The 20,863-nt window shown below is 40.2% G+C and overlaps 1 protein-coding gene across 5 annotated transcripts in view; it reads right to left on the reverse strand.

The window, feature by feature from the left end:
- Positions 1-105: 105 nt before the first annotated feature.
- Positions 106-20,863, reverse strand: part of EXOC6 (exocyst complex component 6) — an 87,241-nt gene continuing 66,483 nt past the window's right edge. For 4 of the 5 annotated variants that reach the window (XM_026799608.2, XM_026799607.2, XM_014275690.3 and 1 more), the window contains 3 exons: positions 2,071-2,183; positions 1,714-1,725; positions 106-1,234 (listed from right to left, as the gene is read on the reverse strand). In XM_026799608.2, coding sequence (XP_026655409.2) covers positions 1,102-1,234; positions 1,714-1,725; positions 2,071-2,183 — 258 coding nt within the window. In that variant the 3' untranslated portion in view covers positions 106-1,101. Of the gene's footprint in view, positions 1,235-1,713; positions 1,726-2,066; positions 2,184-20,863 lie in introns of those variants that run through there. The other variant, XM_074545001.1, reaches the window with a different exon arrangement.

Below are 20,863 nucleotides of genomic sequence, written 5' to 3' on the forward strand. Positions count from 1 at the left end.
GCCGCCTTCCCCGGGGAAAATCACCAGTGAGTCGGGACCTGCACAGGTCCCGCGAAACCGGCTCCGAGGTGTGCTCCCGGGTGTGAAATTAAACAGCAATACGGGTGAGGTTTATATTACTGTATTTAGACTGTCAATAACTTAAAAATACAGCGAAATGTACATTATTTTTACACGTTCCATTTGGTTTGTATTTGTTAGACATTCTCTTAAGTGTCTAAAATAGCCAGGAGGGGACAGTGCAAAGAGACCGGTAGTGGGACAAAATGCCAATCGCTGGGATGGGGCTGGCAGGAGAAAGCGCAAACTAACAAACAGATGCGGCACGAAAACAACAGCGGCAAACCTATTCCTTACTGCAACCTGGGATAAAGAACCCGAGATCTTACAAAAGTACAGTTAGAAATAGTAACCCTGAGGAACAAAACCAAAACGAAACAACATGTCACATTATAAAGAAATCAAATGGTTATTTACATTCACAACCTCAAGATTAAACCCTTTTGGAGAACAAAGCCTGTAAGTCCCAGTGCTAAACAGATATCAAGTCTAGTTCTCGGGTAGTTTTCAAAGGTACTAAAAATCAGAAGACCTTTTCATACCTCCAGACTACAAAACCTGGTATACAAAATTATGTTTAATCACTTTAGGGCTAATATACATTTAATGCAGGAAAACAGTAAGCGGCATCTGAAACACAAGTATCTCAAGCTCAAAAACTTTAAATTAGGATTCAACCAGAAAACAGCAACTAAGGGATCATTTCTCAAATAATTCCTACTCGGAGCAAAATTTCGGACACCATATCTGCAGATATTTAAATAACATATTTACAGTTCAGCAGTTCCATGTACAATACGACTGTGCTGGTTTTTATTGTACAACCTCGTTTTTCACCATTTGTTTACAATATACAAAATAGTATTCGACCCATTAAAAATACGTACAAAGAATTGTTTGTTGAAGACTACATGTACAATCTATCTACTGCATTTTTCCTTTTCTCGGTCAAACAAAAGTCCTAACTGGTATCACCACTTAGTAGAAATAGTGGATAAGAAACACCTCTTGGTGGGATGAGATACTGTCGATTTAAGAGGCCTATGTGTGCTGGGACATACCATTCACTAAACTCCTAAGTTGTTTCACTACAGTCTCTATTAGCTTCTGCTTGTCACGATCATTCTTCCTGAACTGAGCAAAAATGTTGTTCTTTTTGCTGGAGTCTTTCATTCTAGAGAAATAAAAAAGCAAATGACAAACACATTAGAAACATAAATTGAAAAGGAAAAATCCGACTATTTAGACTGGTTTACTAATGTTCTTCTTTTGATCTTTCTGCTAATAAGAACTGAAAGATTACAAAACCTGTTCACTATGTGTTCTTAAATTAAACTTCTGCAATGCAGAAGTGCAGAACGTGTTTGTTTCAACAAATACTACTTCACAAATAACCTGTAAGTATTAAGCAAATCCCCCTTCAGCAGGACCCTGATCCTACCAATTGCCTTAGGAGAGAAGCAAGTCAGAAAACGCGTTAGTATCATCTGCTTCCATGGTAAATTCAGACTCAGTGAATGGGTGAATTTTGTTCACCGTCAATAACGGGCATCTATATTGCTGATTTCCCGTACCAACGGATACAAAAACGAAATTCGGGAAATTAGGCAAGTTACAGAAACAGTATTTTGTAACAATATAGGCGATACATACCCTCTGTGAACTCTGCAAAAGACATTTTCATCGCAGGCAGGAGAGGAGAGAAAACACTGTTAGAAAGCGTATTTAAACCACAACGTGTTTTGCTTGATGCGGTTTTTACAGCAGGTTGGTACCGCGCTGCCGGTAACGCGCCCGGCTCACCCTGCCCTCCCTGCCCGCCCGCCAGACCGGCCGAGACGCCCGCATCGGCTTCACCACGGCCAAAGCTCAGCGTCTCCCTTGCCCCGAGCGGCAATCCGGGAGCCGCCGGCTGCTCCCGCGGCCCGGCCCCGCCGCTCCCGGCAGGGCGGCCCCGGCCCCGGCCCCGCTCCGCATCCCCGCGCCGGCAGCTCCGGCCCCCGCACTTACTTCTCCAGGAGCGTGAGGGCCGTGCTGGGGTTGACCCGCAGGTACTTGGAGGTGGCCTGCCCGTAGTCCGCCAGGTAGGTGGACCAGTCCCACACCATGAAGAGGTCCAGGAGCTGCGGGGGGAGAGGCGGGTGAGGCAGTGCGGGAGGCTCTGCGGAGAGAGGCCGGGCGCAGCCCCCGCCGAGCCCAGCCACCACCCCCCTTCACCTGCCCATTTCTTTCTTTAACGTCTCTCACCTCCCTCAATGTGCAGGGAAGCGGCTGTGCAGGTTTGGCCCTAGGAGGGGATGCTGATGGCTTCACGATTTAGTATTTAGGAACTTGCTTTACCGTGGGGAGCAAGACAGGGATACTAGTATCTGCTGCTTCTCACACTAATTTAAACGAGGTTCAGGTAGTCCAGTTAAAGTGAATTAAACACCTCCTGGCTGCAGTCTCCATTATAACTGATCCCTGAAACTCAGAGCCAAGCCCTGGGCACACTTCTGGCCCAAACAAACTCAAACACTTCAGTGGAGGAACAAAAAGTCTCCAGCCACAATAATACGCTTGGCTGCAGTTTCAAATCATGTCTTGGACTCATGATCTGAGAGCTGCTGTTCAACAATAAACCAGCCTGCTTTTACAATCAGACGCGATACTGAACCTCCAGCACCCTCATGGCCCTCAAAGCCCGATTCCCCCTCCACCATCACGGGGTGCAGGCCAGGCACCGCTGGGCACCCTGCCCAGGCTGCCAGGGGCCAGGGCACAGGCAGCCCTGCTCGGGGATGCCTTTCCCACGGCTACCTGCGCGCCAGTGGGCCCCACTGCCATTGACGTCAATGGCGGGGCGCCCCAGCTTCCCCCTGCGTCTGGGGCCTGGCCTTGTCCTGCTGCTGAGGGCTAACAAGGGCTTGTTCTCAGGCTGTCCCGTATTAGCCAAACTTACTGTTAAAAAAAGCCTTGGGAACCATTAACAACACTTCGCCCCAGCGTGCAGTGCCCGAGGCTGCTCTGCTGAGCAGGGTCCTCAGTGTAACCTAGAGCCCTGCTTGCCCTGAATCAGTAATGCTGGAAAGGTGGGCTGGAACAGGATTTTGTGCCACTTGAAAAAAATGTAACAGACTACTGCAAGTCACATCATTTAGCTATTTCAAGGAAGAACTGTTCACTTCAAACATTTGTTTCTGCCACGCCTGATCAGAGCTGTTAGAGCTGGGACACAACAGTAGCAGCCCCTGCTCCCACAGGCAGACGTGCAGCAGGTGCTCACCCCTCTGACTTCTCAGGCTACACTAAGAGGAGGGCTGCACCCCAGAGAACCTCACCTTGCCTTACTTAAACTTCTCAGCGTGACAAACTGTCAGAAGAGTCCAGCAATGCTCATGCCCAAAACCATAACACCAATTCATTTACAGAAAAGTATACATCCAGTCTTCCCAGATTCAAATTTCAATGCCTCTCTTTTGCAAATTTTTCCACTTCCAAACCACTTTCTTATGTTATTTTCAAATATAGTGTCTAATTTAAAAACATATTTTTCTAATTAATTACTTTATCCTTATTTGTAGTGTAATCTTTTAGGACTAGGTAGCAACATTTTCTGGCATTATAACAGACCTCTGACACACCTACTCACATTTTACATTTAACTATTTCATAGAGGTGAAAGGATCTAAAACCCAAGGAGACAATTTCACTCTCTGCTGACTAGATATCCATTATAAGCACCAAGGTCAAATTCAAACAGTTCTTTCCCACAAAGCCCTTTCTCAAGATGGACACCACCAATTTTACTGAGTTGCTGAGAACATGCCTTCACTCACCATGCAAACAGACTTGGGAAGGCTTGATAACTCAGTTGTGAAACTCACAGCCTCAGCTGCACGTTACTCATCACTTGTTATTACCTGTGTTACACAGTTCGGGTGCCAGTCCTCACAGAGGTAATTTAAAACACAACCAAAAGAGTGGAAAGATAGGACAGGCAGATGCACAAGGCAAGGTGTGAGGATAAAGCTCACAGGAACCCAAACGATATCATCTGGTGATTAATAACTTATTGCAACTTACAGTGCTACTTGTCATGGGCTTCACATGGGACATGGTCCTTAAGGATGGACCCATGTTCCTGCAGTTGTATTCAGTGAGTAAGAAGTGAAAGATTTCATTTCTTATCCCTGTTGTACCACTGAAATAGAGGATTCTGGGTAAATCTTAAACAACCCTGAAGCTCATACGGGTGAAAGGTACCTAAAGTATCCTGCTAGCAATGTGCAGCCCAAAGCCATTGATGACTGACACAATTACAGTGCTGACAAGTTCAAAGAAACTTCCCTGACAATACTGCATGAGTGAGTTTCATACAATGCTTTCAAGGGGTTGACTCAACTGATTGTGCCATGGCTCTGGGAAATCTCAGCGATAGTGATGACTGGAAGATTACACCTCATTTGTCACCTCGCCAAACACAAGTAAGTATGTAGGGCTCTAAACAGACCATGAAGCCTGTTGGTTTTTAACACGAGGTAAAAAATTGTCACACAGAACATGAAGCATATTCTGTGTACTCCAACACAGTCCTGGCCCTCAAGAATGAACTCCTAAAGAGACACTATTGGCAAGGGTGATGCACCCAGAGCTCCTTCCCTGCTCCATGCATGGTCAAAGAGCTGCATGCAGCCAACCTCATGCTAATAAATCTCTTAAGTTCAAGCAGCTGTCATGACACGTGGCAGGTAGCTCAAAGGCCCAGATGTGCAATCAAATGACACATGACAGTCAGTCACAGCCCCCTTCCCTCCTTCTGTGCATCTGTTCAGGGGCTGCAGTGTGACAATCATGTCCTGGATCAGGATTAAATGTGGCAGGGAGCTGCAGACACTGCTGGAGCCCAGACTGCCGCTGTGCACGATGATGCACTGTGCATTCTGTCCCATCACAGCTGCAGTTCTGCACCGTGGCACACTGCTGTACGCAGTGGGCTTGGACAGCAAATACTGCATGCTGTGGGGTGGGAAGAGCTGTCTGGTGTGCAGCTCTTGGGATCTGTGTCCTGGCCATTCCTATCACCTACATCTGCCCTGGCACCCAGGCTCAGTGGATGCACAGCCCGATGCTGGTTCTGTGACAGTAGTTTTTACTGCAGCATCTAGGATCAAACCAAGGCCAAGTTAAAGCAACATTTCCCTACTACTGTTTTATTTATTAAAGCTTTCACTATTACTGAGACAGTAACTGAAAATGAAATGTATTGTCTAACAAGGAATGCCCCACACTGGCATACATGGTCAAATATGGGCAAACAGTAGGTCCTGGCAATAAGCATTTCCCAGCCTCAAAAACCAGTCAAAGGCAACAGAGTTTTATCACATCATACCCGTGCTACTGGCTGCAACTCCTTTAAGGTTAGACTGTGCACAACTTGCCTTGAAATTACAATACAAAAAATGTTTCTTTTGCACATCCATCTTTCCTAAGTTAACATATGTGGAAAAATCCTGACAGAAAGGCAGTCTCAGCCCCACATAAAGAGCCACCCAAGGGTGTTTAGTCAGAACCAGCTTATCATGCAGCAAAAACACTGTGAAGCCCAAATAAACTAAATATATGTACTCTGCTATCCAAGAACAATGGCACTGCTGTGCTCTTCATCCCATAATAACCATGAAAAATAAGAATAAGCTCAGACAGGCAATACTATACCCAAGTATTTTATAATGGAGCAGAATATGCTTCCCTAGGAGCAAGGAGCAATTATTCCCTTCTGACTAGGAACAATTTGCAGAGATGTGTGTCTAAATCATTGTGGAAAAAAAAAGGAACGAGGGAAAAAAAAAGAACAAGCTTCAGCCTTTCCTGTACACTGCCAAGAACATCCTATATGTTGTCCACTTACTTGCATTTACAAGATACAGCCCACACTTCCACCTTATTTAGAAGATTTTGCTTTTTCTAAAGGTGATACAAGGGGAACCTTCATCCAGCATCTTGGAACCATCAGGGCTGATGATCAGAGAGCAGCACTTTTCTTCTACTGTATGTGCAACAGTGTTGCTTTCCCAAACCATTACGTTATTAGTCACATATATACTTCTAACATTATAGGTAACTTAAGCCTCTGGTTGCAGTGCTGCACTTTTATTTTGAATTACACTCTACATTGCTTTGATTCTGTAATTTTCCCTTCATGTGTAGGTATTTTCTAGATGCCTTTTATGTGTAAACATTAGGTGTCTTTGTAGAAATAAACATCACTAGGAAAAGAAAAGGTGTTTATGTGTACTTACGTAAAAGTTTATAGTAATTTCTGACATTACACAGGTAACACTGCTATTTTTAATTGGAAGACTTATTTTAAAAGATACTAAACTATGTTTTGGTTAAAAGGTTTGGTTACTCCTACAGTAAGACCTTGTTAGCTAACAGGATCAGTTAAGACAAAACATTATAATACTGATGCTATGAGAGAAAGATCTTAAACTTTTAGGGACAGAATTCTGATTTCAAATAGGGTACTTGCACCTATTCCTCAAAGTTAGTTCTCTAGCGTTTTCCCAGTATCTAGGTGATATGGCCGTGTTTGAATAGAAATTACTCTTTATCATTGCTCACTAAAGCTTTGCATTGTATTACCTAAAGTTCAGAGCAGCTCAGCCAAAGCCTTTATTTAGGCCATCTTGTAATTACGTGAGAATTTTGTGCACTGGGAACTGCTGGAATTGACCATCCGGCCCTTTCAATGACATCTGAGCCTCTTGTCACATCCTCAGATATCATACAGATGCCCTTTCCTTTTTACTTTTGGGCAACTGTCAGGAATAATCTTGGAAGAGAATGCAACTTTGGGAAATAGCTATGCACAGAGTGAGCACAGCAACAGACAGAAGGAGGAGACATGAGCTTTGCAGATGGAAATGGGGGCAGTGTCCATTACACCCTGTGCTGGTTATACTACAAAAATCCTAATTGTAAATTATAAAGGTAGCTTAATGCAAGATGGAATGGTACAAGTTGCAATCTCTTCTGAAGCAGCATGAGCATCAGCAAATAGTTTTGGTTGTACAAATGGCACCAGTGATTCAGGAGCTGGAGATAAAACTGAGTTGTACACCTAATTTCCTACTTACCTTTCAGTAAAGTCAAATATTCCATCCAATGAAAAGTAATTCTTATATCACTGTCAGTTATGTCAGTTCTGGCCCACTCTCCTTGCTCACAATATTTCTTATGCTAAACAGTTTATTAACCCCTAATCACCCAGTTACTTCTGGACTTGATTGCATGTGTAATTACCTTTTGTCAGGTACAATTTGCCTGATAAACATGTCAGAACACTTGCTGCTTAGTCTGTTGAAACAGATAAATGCTGTCTTTCCACAGCCTTGGGGCATAATTAACAGGGAAAAAAAAGGCAGTTATAAAAACACACAGAAGCTGATTCAGAGAGGCAGGAGTTCACAGCGTGCAGCCCGCCAAGGCCCATTGCCCGGCCCGCTACGCTTGCCTGAGCTCTTATTGAGTTCCAGCCTGCTGTGACAGGGCAAAGGGGGCAGCCCTCAAAAACTGAGATTTAAAGTAGGTTTCCACGTGAACTTCAAAAAAGAGTGGGATGATGCCTGTTTGGAGGAAAAAAAAAAAAAAAGAAGAAGGAAAAAACCACACAGTGAAGCAGATAATGAAATTGGTAGAGTCCCTGTCATCATTGTGTGTTATACACTCAGATTCTCCGGGATGGGACCAAGAACGGAAAAACTAAAAGAAAGCAGAAGAAAAAAAAAAAAAAACCAGGAAAAGCAAACAGGTCAGGATTAACTAAAAATGCTTTGTGGCATCCTTAGGCTCAATTGCTTCTGATTTCTGCCCTGTAGTGTTTGCAGGTTATGTACCCGTGCGCTACGGGGAGTGCAAAAAAAGAAATCCTTACCTGACCTCTGGATAACCCAAACAGGAGATTAGCCCATTTCCAAGCAAAGCAGGTTGTCACACTGTTAGGCCAATTGCTTCTATTGACACTTTGCATAAACATCTTACACAGGGTGATCAGAAAGGACTGTTACGCCATTAATGCTCTTTTTATTTTTTTATACCTAAGTCTTACAGAATAAAGGCCTTTCTGAGTAAAGGATAACAAAAGGGTCAAAAGGTCACAAACATTCTTTTAAGTAGGCAAAAATCAGGGAAGTTTAGATTCATTCAAAAGTGCAAATTGGAAATTTTTTGCATCCTAAACATTCCAGCACGCTCAGCTTTTTCTAATTTCACTCCTAGTAAATTCATTATCTACTTAATTGTGCATTTTTACTTTTACTTTTAAATAAGAAAAATGCTAAAGTCTTCATTTTAGGATATAGCAAGCTGTCTAACCTCCTCAGCTAATCAGTAATCTAAACAGACTTAGACATTACCACTGAAATCCTCGTGAGGATCAGTGTGAAAATATACAGAACCTTTTCTTGAAGTGGGATGACTGAACAGTCTCCCATGTACAGTTTTCACATAATTTACACAGCATGTGGTTTGCACTGTGTACAGCAAAATATTCTATATTTTCTTTTGTTTTGCTTTTGCTTTGATCAGAGATGGAAACAATCTCCCTTTAATAGTATAAAAGCCACCTGCTGGGCATCACAGACTACAGCTAATTGGCAAATTCTTTGAAATTTTGATATAATGGATTTTGACCTCTTTAATTAAAAAAACCCAAAGCCTAGAATACGGTGAACTCTTCTGGGAAATGAATAGTGCCAAGCATATACAACTGCAAGCTACACCCAATCTTTTCTTAGGAAAGAGCACAGAAGTAACATTACAATTTTTCCCTCGAGGATGCATGGCTTTTGGCCTAGGAAAAAAAAAAGACTTTTGCTAGCTATGTATCGTTTCAGTCCCTAAGATGAAGACAGAGCAAACACATTAATATTTCAATTATTTCTACTTCTACTGGGCTTTGGAGCAAGCAAAGCACCAAACATGAAGGTGACTTTTTCATTTTAAACACAGTAAACTCACAAAAGCCACTCACAAATGTTCCAGTCCGAAACATTTCCTACTCCAAGGAGCTCACACTGTACCAACCCACCCTGCCTTGTTTTAAGAAGGACAAATGGGTTTCAGGACCCAAAAGGAAGCCTGTCAACCAGAACTGTTGCTGTTTCATAATCTCTGACATAACGTTAACCTTTCAGTGGAGCTATAATCTCATTGCTTTGGGAACTCTGAGGCAGCACTGTCTTTCTTTTGTTAAAACACTTATTTATATTCTGCCCAGCATAATGGGGCCATGGTCCATGACTGGGACTCATAGGCACTGCAGTAACACAGCTACACAACAACAACAACACTGTTTTAATCTTTGCTTAGGTTTTGTGCACAAATATACATGAACATATGTTACACAGGTATACACTTTTTTCCAACAAAAACCATCTGCAAGACCATGAAGATAATACCATCATTAGTCACCAAGTTATGTTCCTGTTAATTAAAGCTCCATGAGAACACTTACTAAATTGGAAAACAAAACATAAAGGATCAGGATCAGAATCAAAACTGGACAAAGACAGGTCTTGTTTACTCTGAACATTTCTTGTTGCAAAGGAACAACAGAACTACTTAAAATGTAGATACCTAAGTCCAGCTGGAAAGAAAAAAAGAGAGTTTGCTAACTGTAGAATAACACCATACCAACCAAACACAATTATCACTTAATCAGTAGGTGTTCATTACTGCTGACAAACATCTTGTTAGCCTGGTTAGCAAGTCTGCCTGCCACTTGCCAAAATATTTTGTTTTATTTAGACCTGGTGACTTATTTTGTGAACGTGGTGAATTTCAGAATCCCTTTTACTGATCGCATAACTGGAATAACACACACTGGTCTTGTATTTCAAAGTGTACATTGTTCTCTTGATCTGTGAATGTCTCCCCATAGTTTATGTCATTTTTCTGAATTGGTACAACAAATGGATTTTCAAAGTGATGTTATGGGGACTTAGCTATGCAATTCCCATTAGTGTCAATGGGGGTCGCAGGCTAAATTCCTAGACAATGCTTTGAAAACTGAGCCCTGGATTTTCAAAGGAAGGATAGTCTGTGTTAGAAAGGCAGTGTCTTTCAGTTTTTAAGCTACTGCATTAAAACCTACCTTTTTCTTTTGAGCACCATACATTTAGAAATTGTGTCCAAATTTGGGACGTTGAAATGTTCACAAGAATGAAATAATTTTGTATTTAAATGTTACCATCTGTTTCAAATTTATAAGTGAAATTGTATCTGTCACTATCTTGAATGTTAGGATACAATCTTCAACACATTCATAAATGTACAATGTATAATGTTATGACAGATGAACCATTGGGATTTGTTGCTATGCTAAGAGAAAACAGAAGTTATTTGTGTTCATATACTTTTATAAGAAAAAATCCTTGCAAAGGACAGAATTCTTTCCTAAAATCTGGATCGTGAGTTATGTTTTGAGAAATGCCTGGTCTTGTTACATTCATGATTTTTTTTTTTTTATTCTTTGGCACTTCAAATGAACTTAGGCCTGCCTATAAAATAGAATACTTGCTGCTGAAGCCACGTGAACAAGCTTGTTGCTGTTACCATAACCAGAAAAACACTCACAACATATAATTTTTACAAATCCCATTAAAACTTCAAGCAGCCCAAGATATAACATCAGAAGACACAGAAAAATAGTTTCTGAGACAAATATAAATAGCTAGGCCCTATGAAACATCCAGTACAGCAACAAGTAATACCTCTTCAAAGAAGATTTGTTTAATTACAGTGAAAATGTTTATTATGTAGTGTGTTGTTCTTCATCATTAAAGAATAAGCTGGACTAGTAGCAAAAGAACCATCTTTTGAGTCTAGAAGCAGAGAAGAGTTTGAAAAGCAGGAGCCTGGCAGACAGTCAGGCTCCAGAGGGCACGGGCTCCGGCCAAATTGCTCCTGTCAAGCGTGTTAGTCCGTACACAAAGTCCCTTCAGACAAAGCATAAAACTATGTCAATGGCAAAATTTGTGTGGATTAAAAATTGTGTATTATGCAATGGTCAGGCCATTCACCATTTTTTCTGGTTTTGAGCTCCTGAGGCGGAGGTGTACACATTCAAACAGCACACAGGGGTGACAAGTGCAGCCCCCCAAACAGGCCATCTGCCTCTCACCTGGACAAGACTTTGAAAACACAATTTCAACTGTTCAAATTATGAAGGATTTAATATAGCAGAGGTAAATCTCAGCTGGAATTTCCACTTGGCTTCTGGTTGTTTTACTAAACACAGGTTTGCCAGTAGTACTTAAATATTGACATCTACTAAAAAGAAATTTTATAGTTTAGTTTATTTGATCTTTTATTTTCTATAGGCACTACTTTTTTAATTGCACTAGACTCACAACAGGTTTGCTTTAAACTATTCACTTGTCTATGAAATAATGCCAGAAATAGCATATGATGAGGAACGCTATCCTAAAGTAAACTTCTCGGGGATTAAAACTGTACCATTTGTCTCAATCCTTCCTGTAAAAATCCATCTGAGATGATTCACTATAAAAATGTTATCAAAAAATTAAAAATCTAAAGTTAAAATTTAACTACCTTCTCTGGTTTAGAGGTGGATCTAATTAAAATTAATTTAATTTGGTGTAACTAGAATAAAATTCAAACACAAAACACACTCACTTCCACTTCCATACTGTGTTCTGGAATTGAACACTCTTGTCCCATCTGCCACATTTAATATTTAGCACTATCCATAAGAGTAACTCCAGATGCCTGCAGTCTTACAAGTGTGCATATACACCATACCACAAGAAGTCATTATCTGACAAATGCTGGTTCTAACAACTCCAAAACTATCCTTGTATAAACACACACCTAATCTAGACAGGCTGCTGTACCCTAGAACTAATCATCTGCAGAGGTCTGCCCAAGTATGCATCTCCAAGTTTAAACTTCAGTCCAGTTACTTCTAGGATTAAAGGAAGGAGCTTTAGATACACAGCCCTGGCATGCAAATGCAAACTGATGCCTATGGGAAGGCAAGTGAGCATGGCACAGCTCCATGGCATCAGCTTTGTGCTTACAGAGGAAGAGAAGACTTTAGCTCTTGGTTGAAGCTGCAGCTTAAGAACAGACCCAGGACACCACCAGTGCAGGCACTGCTGGGAACTAGGGATTCAGTGAACAAGGCATTTCCCTCTCCCAACTTTCCAGTCATTTCTTGTCATATTCTGACTTGGAAAAAACACCAGAGAAAACTACATCCATGAAATATGCTGAAATTACATTGCTACAGAGATTGGTTCAACTTAACAGGAGGATATACAGCATGTCTACAAGGTTTATGAGCCCTCTTGAATCTGCAGCACTTAAATCTCCACAGAAGTCCATGATCTGCAGTGTGTACTATGAATCACATCACTTCCACTGAGATACCCTGAGGTCCTACAGCAGGTAAGGGGAAATAGTTTGGCTCAACACAACAGAGTAATTATTTTTTAATTAACAACTTTCTTTTGGTTTACTTTCTTTTAGCATCTGTGCATTTCTCAAAAGTTGCACATCTAAAGTAAAAAATTACAGCCACAGTGTGCCAGATTCTTCTCTTAGGCAGCCATTAAAACACTTAGAATTTTATATACAAGGTGTCTGTTTGAAATGCTTCTTCAGAAAGCAGATACAAATACAGCAACTGCTCAATAAAGTATCTCAGCTATCTTGGGTGCTGAGCTAGAATACATGAAAAGCCACTGAAATTCATGACATAACAGGCCACAGACCAGCATAATTTTGTTTGCACCCAGAAACAAAAATCTAGTGCAATCCATAAGGCACAGATACTTACAGATGTGGCCATTGTAAGTTTACTGTAAACAGATAGTTATTTCTTCCAAAGAAGTTCACTCAGGGTATGGCTGCATAACCACCCCTTATAGCAGATGAAGTTACATCCCTTAGGGAAAGCTATGCTAGACCTGAGAACCTCTGGACAAGGAATTGCAGTCAGTAGCTCAGGAATGTAAATACAGACGAGTTAAAAGGAAAGCCAAAATCACTAGGAAAAAATTCTCATATTCTTTCATGGACAATCTTCACTTTCCTCTTCAGCTACAAGAAAACATTTACTTTCCTATTTATATCTATCAAATGACTCTCAAAACACTTTAGCAAATACTATAGCCCATATAAAATCCTGGTTTTGTTTTGCTAACTTGTCTAGATAACTTGGTTTAACAAAGGCTTCCAAGCCCAGCAAGTTGCAACCTGGATACCTCGAAACTTCCTTTTCTAAATTGGGTTTTTGCAAAAAATCTTTCTCCTCGGGCTGTGGTTTGCAAACACATTAGGGAAAAATCCCATTTTGCTTAAAGGCAATAATCCAATACAATTTCTTTTCTAAGAAATACACCTTCAAGAAATTATTCTCCTTAGAAGACGCTTTTTTTCCCCTTTAGGTTATGCATTTTCTCCTCAATCCTATGGACAGTATTTTCTTTAAATGTTATATCTAAAAAATTATTTCTTATTATTTCCCTGGAAGACCAAATAATTATAAATTATTTTATATGTCATTTGCAATAATTACTCTTAATATTTTAGTTCCAACAGATCCCAGTACACATGGAACTTCTGCTGAGTAATGATGGCAAAATTCAGCCTCTAATGCCTCCTGCAATTTGAAAACATCTTCCCCTGATTTTACTTGCCACTTTGAAATGTTATCCCTTTCTAGGGAGTAATCCTGTGCTAGATTCTTTTGCTTCTTAAACGAACATTATTCTCACCCTTTATTGACTGACCAGATCTATTATCACATGTAAGCAGTGTTAATCCTCTAGTAATTAACACCCTTATTAAAGTAATTTTAACTCAAAGAAGTTTAAATCGCATTATTGGTTTTATTTCATTAAGCTATGAGGGCCGTTTTACAGTGTCACTTGAGTTTTCACCTTGTGCCTCTCTATATCAGTCACACAGGTCCCCCCTGCAGCCACCTCATCCTGACACACACAAACCACCACCAACACCACCCCACCCAGTTACCAGGGCATTTCTGTCTAGGAGTTATTCAACATTACTCCATTTCACTGTGAACTCTTTCAACTACTCTGCATGTTAATGGATGCAAGATGTAGACACCATACTGAGCATTTTACCATTCCCAGAACTATCATTTGGATGTGCATTGGAATGACAGTATCACATTCACCCTTCCAAGAGACTCAGTATCTTGTTGGTGCCTAAAGCGAAAGAGCCACTTCTCTCCTTTTCATACATCCTTAGCAAGGGCAAACATATTTCTTTAAACTTCAGGCTGGCAAAAAAAACCAGAATCTCAATGCATTGGGTTGTGCCACTTACAATGGCCACTTCTGTTACTTTGAAAATAAGTAAGTTTTAAAAGTTTAATAAATAAGTTTTAAAATTGTGGGTTTGTGTGTGTCCTACTGCATGTTCCTTTCTATGGGAAAATATCTGATGGCCTATGTTGGCTTACAGATCTCAGGTAAGCTACTCAACTGACACATTTGACACAGGGTCAAAAGACGAAAACTGTCTTCTGGTTTAAGTGCATCAAGTTACACTGTGCACTCTGGAAAGTGTGGGCTAATTATGTGTCCTTCTGAACGATTTCCTGGAGGCACACTACTAAAACTGGGGAAGCTTGAGTTCTCCTGGGAATAAGGCAAGCCCATGGTTTTAGGGACTTTAAACACCATTAACTGTGTACTGAAAGTCCTTTCTTTTCTTTGGATAAAAACATCTCTTCAAATTTCTACTGTTTAAAAACAAATGTTCTTACTGGGTCTCAGAATAAACCATGGAAAATTATAAACACAGAAAGAGAAAGGTAAGAATAACAAAGTACATTTACAGACACAAATCGACTTTTAATCTTTTTATCACCTCATCCCATATTTTTAAGTTCTTTTCTCCCCATAATTTAGTGCTTCCATCTACTCATATTTTGATTTATTTCTGCATTTCTGTTATTATTCACTCTTTATTCACACTTTCTGTAACTGCAGGGTCTTTTAAGTTGCACTGTTCCTTTGCTACTAATGCTCTAGATAAAGTCCTCTGCAAGGAGGACACAATCTATATGTGAACCTTCCATGTGAACTTTGTTATTCCGCTCTTCTTTAAAATAGCACAATTTGTGAAAGCAGAAATTGCTCCAAACCTGACACACCCATAAAAGCCATAAATGGTAACATACATGACAAGCTGTGCCTAAGAACATGCTGGTTCAGTCATACTGCTTACAGTACAACTAGTGCACTTCATTCAGAAACCAGTTAAAACAAACCAGGATGAAATTCAATGATTCTTTTGCCAGCTATTGGTATCTTTGTATTAACTTCATCTCCCAGATTTCACTGACTGACTGAAGGCAGTTTAGCCAGACAGAGTAATACATTTTAATTTGTATTTCTGCAGTTCTAAGACAGCCAATTGCAAATCGGTGTCTCATTATGGTACACCCTATATAAACACTTCTGAACATATTATCTTTTTTCTTAAGATACTATGATCCAAATGAATAAACATTCATTAACTACATTTCACCAATTCAAGTCACTGCCTTACTATGTCCATGCAATTCCTTCATTGTGTTGTTATTGTTCTGAAGCTGGGAAAAAGTCTTGTTTTCCTGATGTAAAACACTCCTTTGACTTGACTGGATTTTATATTTGCACCACAGTGACTCACAAAGATGAGATGGACTTTCTTTTTCACAGAAGAAACTAGCAAAAGGAAAAAAGTGGGGTATTCTGTCTGCTGCATGTGATTGACAGATAATTTAGAAAAGGAATGAAACCTAAGTATGTTGATTGATGCAACTGAAAAAAATACTGAAGGCAAATCTGTAGGGTTAAAGGGTTAGTAGTGCTGCTCAGTACATACTACATACCAGTGGTACCCCCAGTGTATATAAGGCTGGAGAATGTAAGTGATTTTGGGGCAGAAATTACTTAATACACTAACACAGCTACCAGTTCTGCGGCTCCCCAATGGAAGAGCAGGACTTAGAAACATTAAGAGAATTCAAATAACATGTAACTTGAAGGAAACCAATAATCTTCTTCTCTTGTCTTGCTCAATTAACAATGCTTCTTCATTACTCATAGGAACCACATATTGCTCACAGAATTCAGAGGAAGTACTGGGGAGATGGGGCTCCAAAACTGAACCCCATCCATCAATTCAGGGCTACAGAAGGGCCCAGACACAAAAGTGGAGATCTTGCAGCAACTGGCTGTCAGCAGGAAGACAACAGCTTGATATAATGTATTCACAAACTCTGGAAAGTTGTGCACCCAAATCTTTCTTCCTTGCAAGTACATAATTTCTTACATGACAAAGGCAAGGATCGGATGAGAGCAAAACTGCTAGCAGAAGAATAACTAAAGAGAATCTTCATTTCATTTAATAACTTCCACTGAATAGAATGCATGTCAGTGATTCAAAGTGTAAGCAGGATTTTGCAAACATAACAGGCACGCAGATCAGCTTCTAACTGAAGGAAGATATTTGTTAATTGAGAAATTATCTGGAAGTGAACCTTCTGAAACTTTCCAACCAACAGGTCCTTCTGCAAAAGAATAAGACCTTCTCCATATAAAGTTCATTTAGTGCCTTCTCTCCTAATGTCATTGGAAATGGCTGCCTCACAAAGTGTTCCACAGCATGCCAGTTATTAAAGAAATTGTCATGCTCAAAGAAACAAAAGCCTTTGGGTTCTAACATTACATGCAGAGTATTCTAGGGATTTCACTTCAACTACCAAGGATAAAATTTAGGTCCCAGTCTTATATGAATTTCCCTTGTAACTATGGGATGAGCTTTCTTGAATGGAAAGGTTTTCCAGATATATGAAGTTTTCATCATAACAACAGCTATGTAAGTTTTGAATTAATTGATTAACAATTTCTAAACTGTGACTTGCAAAAGTAATAATGACCAAGAAGAGCTTAAAGCTGATTAAATGTGACAGTTGGTAGTATTCAGACAGAGATTCAGATATGTCTATCTAAATAGTCTTGACAGCAGCTTTTGCCAAATTTTTCTTTTCTTCTTTCTTTTTTTTCCTTCATATCTGCTTTGATCAACCTCTCCAGTGAAACTTTTAGTGATTTCCATGATGGTATCATTTAGAAGATGAAACTGCCCTGCACAGTTCTAAGTCAAGTGTTTCACCCACACAAACCAGATCAGTAAATGTGATTTCCTGTCTCAGTTCCAAAATTATAAAATCACCAAACAACAAAATAAAATGCCCTAAGTGAGGCTTATTCAAAGGGCATTCATCTTATTCAAATACTGGTATCTGCAGGTCTCCAAGTCAAGCTGAGTCAGTGCTTCCCAAGTTCTGTGTAGTTTCTAAATATATAGTACAGATTTCTTGTTGGCTCATTTAGTTCTTGTGCGTATCTCATTAAGAGGAGAACTCAAAAAATTGTATCCCTTAAATTAACTAGCTTAAAGAAACAATAAGGAATTGTCTTATTTTTTATAATTTCCATGATTTAGGTACCTATGCCATTCCTTACTGTGGATGAAGAGATGGCATTCTGCTTACACACTAATACCTCACAGGCTTTTGTGCAATATCCTATACTTTCCTTTGGAGAAACTACTAAGTAGGTTTTTGTCATAGATGGAATGGGGTATCTTGTAGTTAAACAGCCATATGTATATAATTTTTGTTAAGTGAGGTATTGATAGAGCCAGTGAAGTAACAGCATTTGTACACCGAGGTTTTCAAACCTGTTTTCAAGCATGGCCCCTCATCGTTAGTACACCATGATCTACAGCAAAAACCTGGTACACGATCAGCATGTTGTTGACACTTCTTTGCTGAAAAAGGAGTATTTACATGAACTGGATACAATCTGTTTCGCACTGAATTTGATAAATGATTTAATGTCCCAAAGAATACACAGGCACCTAATACCCAGCATGTGTGCTTTTAGTTTCTGGCACTTACAGGGTAGGAATACTTACTACCAGGAAATTACTAACTTGCCATTGTGCTTTGATTCTGCAAATCCTTATCAAGATAGTGAATCCAAAGCCATGCTTGTTTTTGACCCCCTGCTGCCAATTTCTGTGCATTTGTTTCCCAAGCTTCCTAATTCTTACCAGCTGGCAGGTATAAATCCCATCCCAGTGATGAGCCAGCTTGTTTCTGTGTACAGAGCACTGATTGAGATCTTCCTCACAAATATCTATACACACAGCTTGTGATCTGAGCCTACTGTGATTAACTACAGGCTTTGCAGAACACAGCTGAGAAGGAGAAATCAAGAGATTCCACTGGGGAATACAAGTACTTACAAACAAGTTGTCACATTTGTGTGAAGAATTCCTGTTTACTTGGAAGAATATAGTACTCTGAAGAAATACTGTGTCTTCCCTGCAAGGCACGTAATGCACATTTTGCTTGCAGTCATACTCAAATAACTTTTGTCATTTTAAACCCAGAGATGCATATGCATACTACCACTGTATGATGCAAATACATGAGATATTGAACATTGACTTGTGCCTGTTCTGCTCAGGTGTGCCTCAAGCCCTCCTGCCTTAGTGCCAAGTCAATTTATGGAGAAGGGAAAGTCCAGGAAGAATTGCCTTCCTCTTCCAGCAAAGTGAGGATCTATACTCTGAAATCCAGGGAGATGCAACTCCTGCTTTGTTGCTGTCTGAAACCTGAGCTCCTTCCTTTAGCTAAATAAGCAGCATTGCACTGAAAACTAGAGAAGCACAAATCCCATTACATAGCAGCCTGAGGCTGGGCTTCACATTACAGATGTAACATGCTCCTCTGCTTCTTCAGAGAAGCTGGGGAGTGCATAACAGGGGGAAAGGGATCAGTAAGCATTGTGAAAGAGCCTCTGTGAAGATGAAAGTCTCAGCAACCATTTCCCTCGGGAAGCAAAAGATGAAATGCTCTATACTACTTTCTAATTAAAAATTCAAACTGTTGCCTTATGAAAAATGTCTTACTTTTATCTTCAAACTCTGAAGTTTTTAAGACTTACTCCTAAACATACTGTTGGGGATTTCTCCCTCTTGAAAACTCCTGATGTTTTTCAGTTCAAGACTCAGAACAGAGGTCAGGGTGGGTGTACCCCACTAATTTCAAGGCCTAGGCACTCTGTGGGCTGGCAGCATGTAAAGGAAGCCAGAGCACACCTTGAGAGCCCTCAGCCTCCAAGAGTTATGGCCAACAGGTTTGGGAATAGGCTGCAACTTATTCTCTGAAGGGCTCAAGAGCACTCTCCACAGGGAATACAGATGGCAAGAGCTTTGGCAGGCTGCACGTTTGGGAATCGGAGACAAGCCAGAGCTGAAACGTAGTTACTGCCACAGGAAATCAATTCAACTTAAACACTGCAAGCATAACAGTGGGGAAGACTGATCTGTCACCCTGCCTTCAGTGTCAGAAAATCCTGGACCAAGGATTGAAGCCCAGTGGTCTGTTACATACTTCCTACCTACCTACCTCAGAGTTACCTCTGAGTTACTTCAGAATGACAATGCTATGTCTCAGTAATGAAAGGGAAGAAAGAGGAGAACTATATTAAGTAGTGATAACAACTTCCTCTTTCAAATAAATTTACATTACATTTTTTGCATGGAACACTACAGTTCACAAGGTTAGCAGTATTTCTCACCAGAAAATACATTCCAGTATAAATGGACAAGCAACCAAATAAACTATCAATGATACAGAATTAGAAGAAAATGTATTATACTTCTAAATATCAGGATTTGCTGATGGATTCATGTTGCATACTACCAATAACTTCAGTTCCTAGAAGTGACACATACTTATGTACACAGACCATGAACAAAAGTCTGACAAAAATGTATCTTCTAATGTTTCTATGATAAATTACTCTCTATATTAATCATATTGATTGTGTCATGACTTTGCGTCCAATTTATCTCTAACATTGAGAAAATACAAAACTGCGGAAAATCTTCTAAAATTTTCCCCCACACTTAAGCAGAACTTATGGACATTGTGGATCACAGCCCTTGGTCTTCCATCTGAAAGACACCACCATCAGACTGTAAACTCTGTTTGCCATGTGGGTGGAGATACTGCTACTGTGGTTGCTTAACTCTGCAGTTACCAACAGCCTATGATTATTTTCACTTGAGACTGCTGCCTGATGCAGGACCAACACTGACAGCAGCTGGAAGGTGTTAACAACACGTACTTAAGTGCCAAAAGAACATAGATAAGACACAGTTCTCCTCAACCCAGCAACACAAGAAAATTTCACAAATTATCAAGCTAGATGAGTACTTGTCTGAGATGAGACAGAGGAAGAAGCCCCTAAGAAACAGTGCTGATGGTGGACAGAAACATGAAGAACAACTTGTCAAGTCAAAAGTGAAACAAAGTCAAGCTGTGTTGGCAGCCTAGTTATATCTCTGCAGGAAATAATTTGATTTGAAGAATAGGTATCTGTTAGCACTCACTCGATTAAGAATCAGGACATTTGGCCTAGGACAGCAACTGCTGAACTCTCAGCTTACCACAAGGTTATTGTTCTTGTCCACTACATACTACACTGGCTCTCCAAAGAATAACACACAAATGATAATATTCATGTTTTATCCTCACAGTACTTAAGTGTACAGGACATACAAGAAACCGCCTCATGTTCCAGAACTGTAACCCTAGTCTTTAGGCAGTAAAGAACAGATCATAACCAGGAAGAAACTCATTCATGTCAGAGCCTGTGCTTCCTCCTCAGAGACGATTCAAGTAAGACAAACG

The sequence above is a fragment of the Zonotrichia albicollis genome, chromosome 7 (assembly GCF_047830755.1).
Source record: "Zonotrichia albicollis isolate bZonAlb1 chromosome 7, bZonAlb1.hap1, whole genome shotgun sequence".
NCBI lineage: Eukaryota > Metazoa > Chordata > Aves > Passeriformes > Passerellidae > Zonotrichia > Zonotrichia albicollis.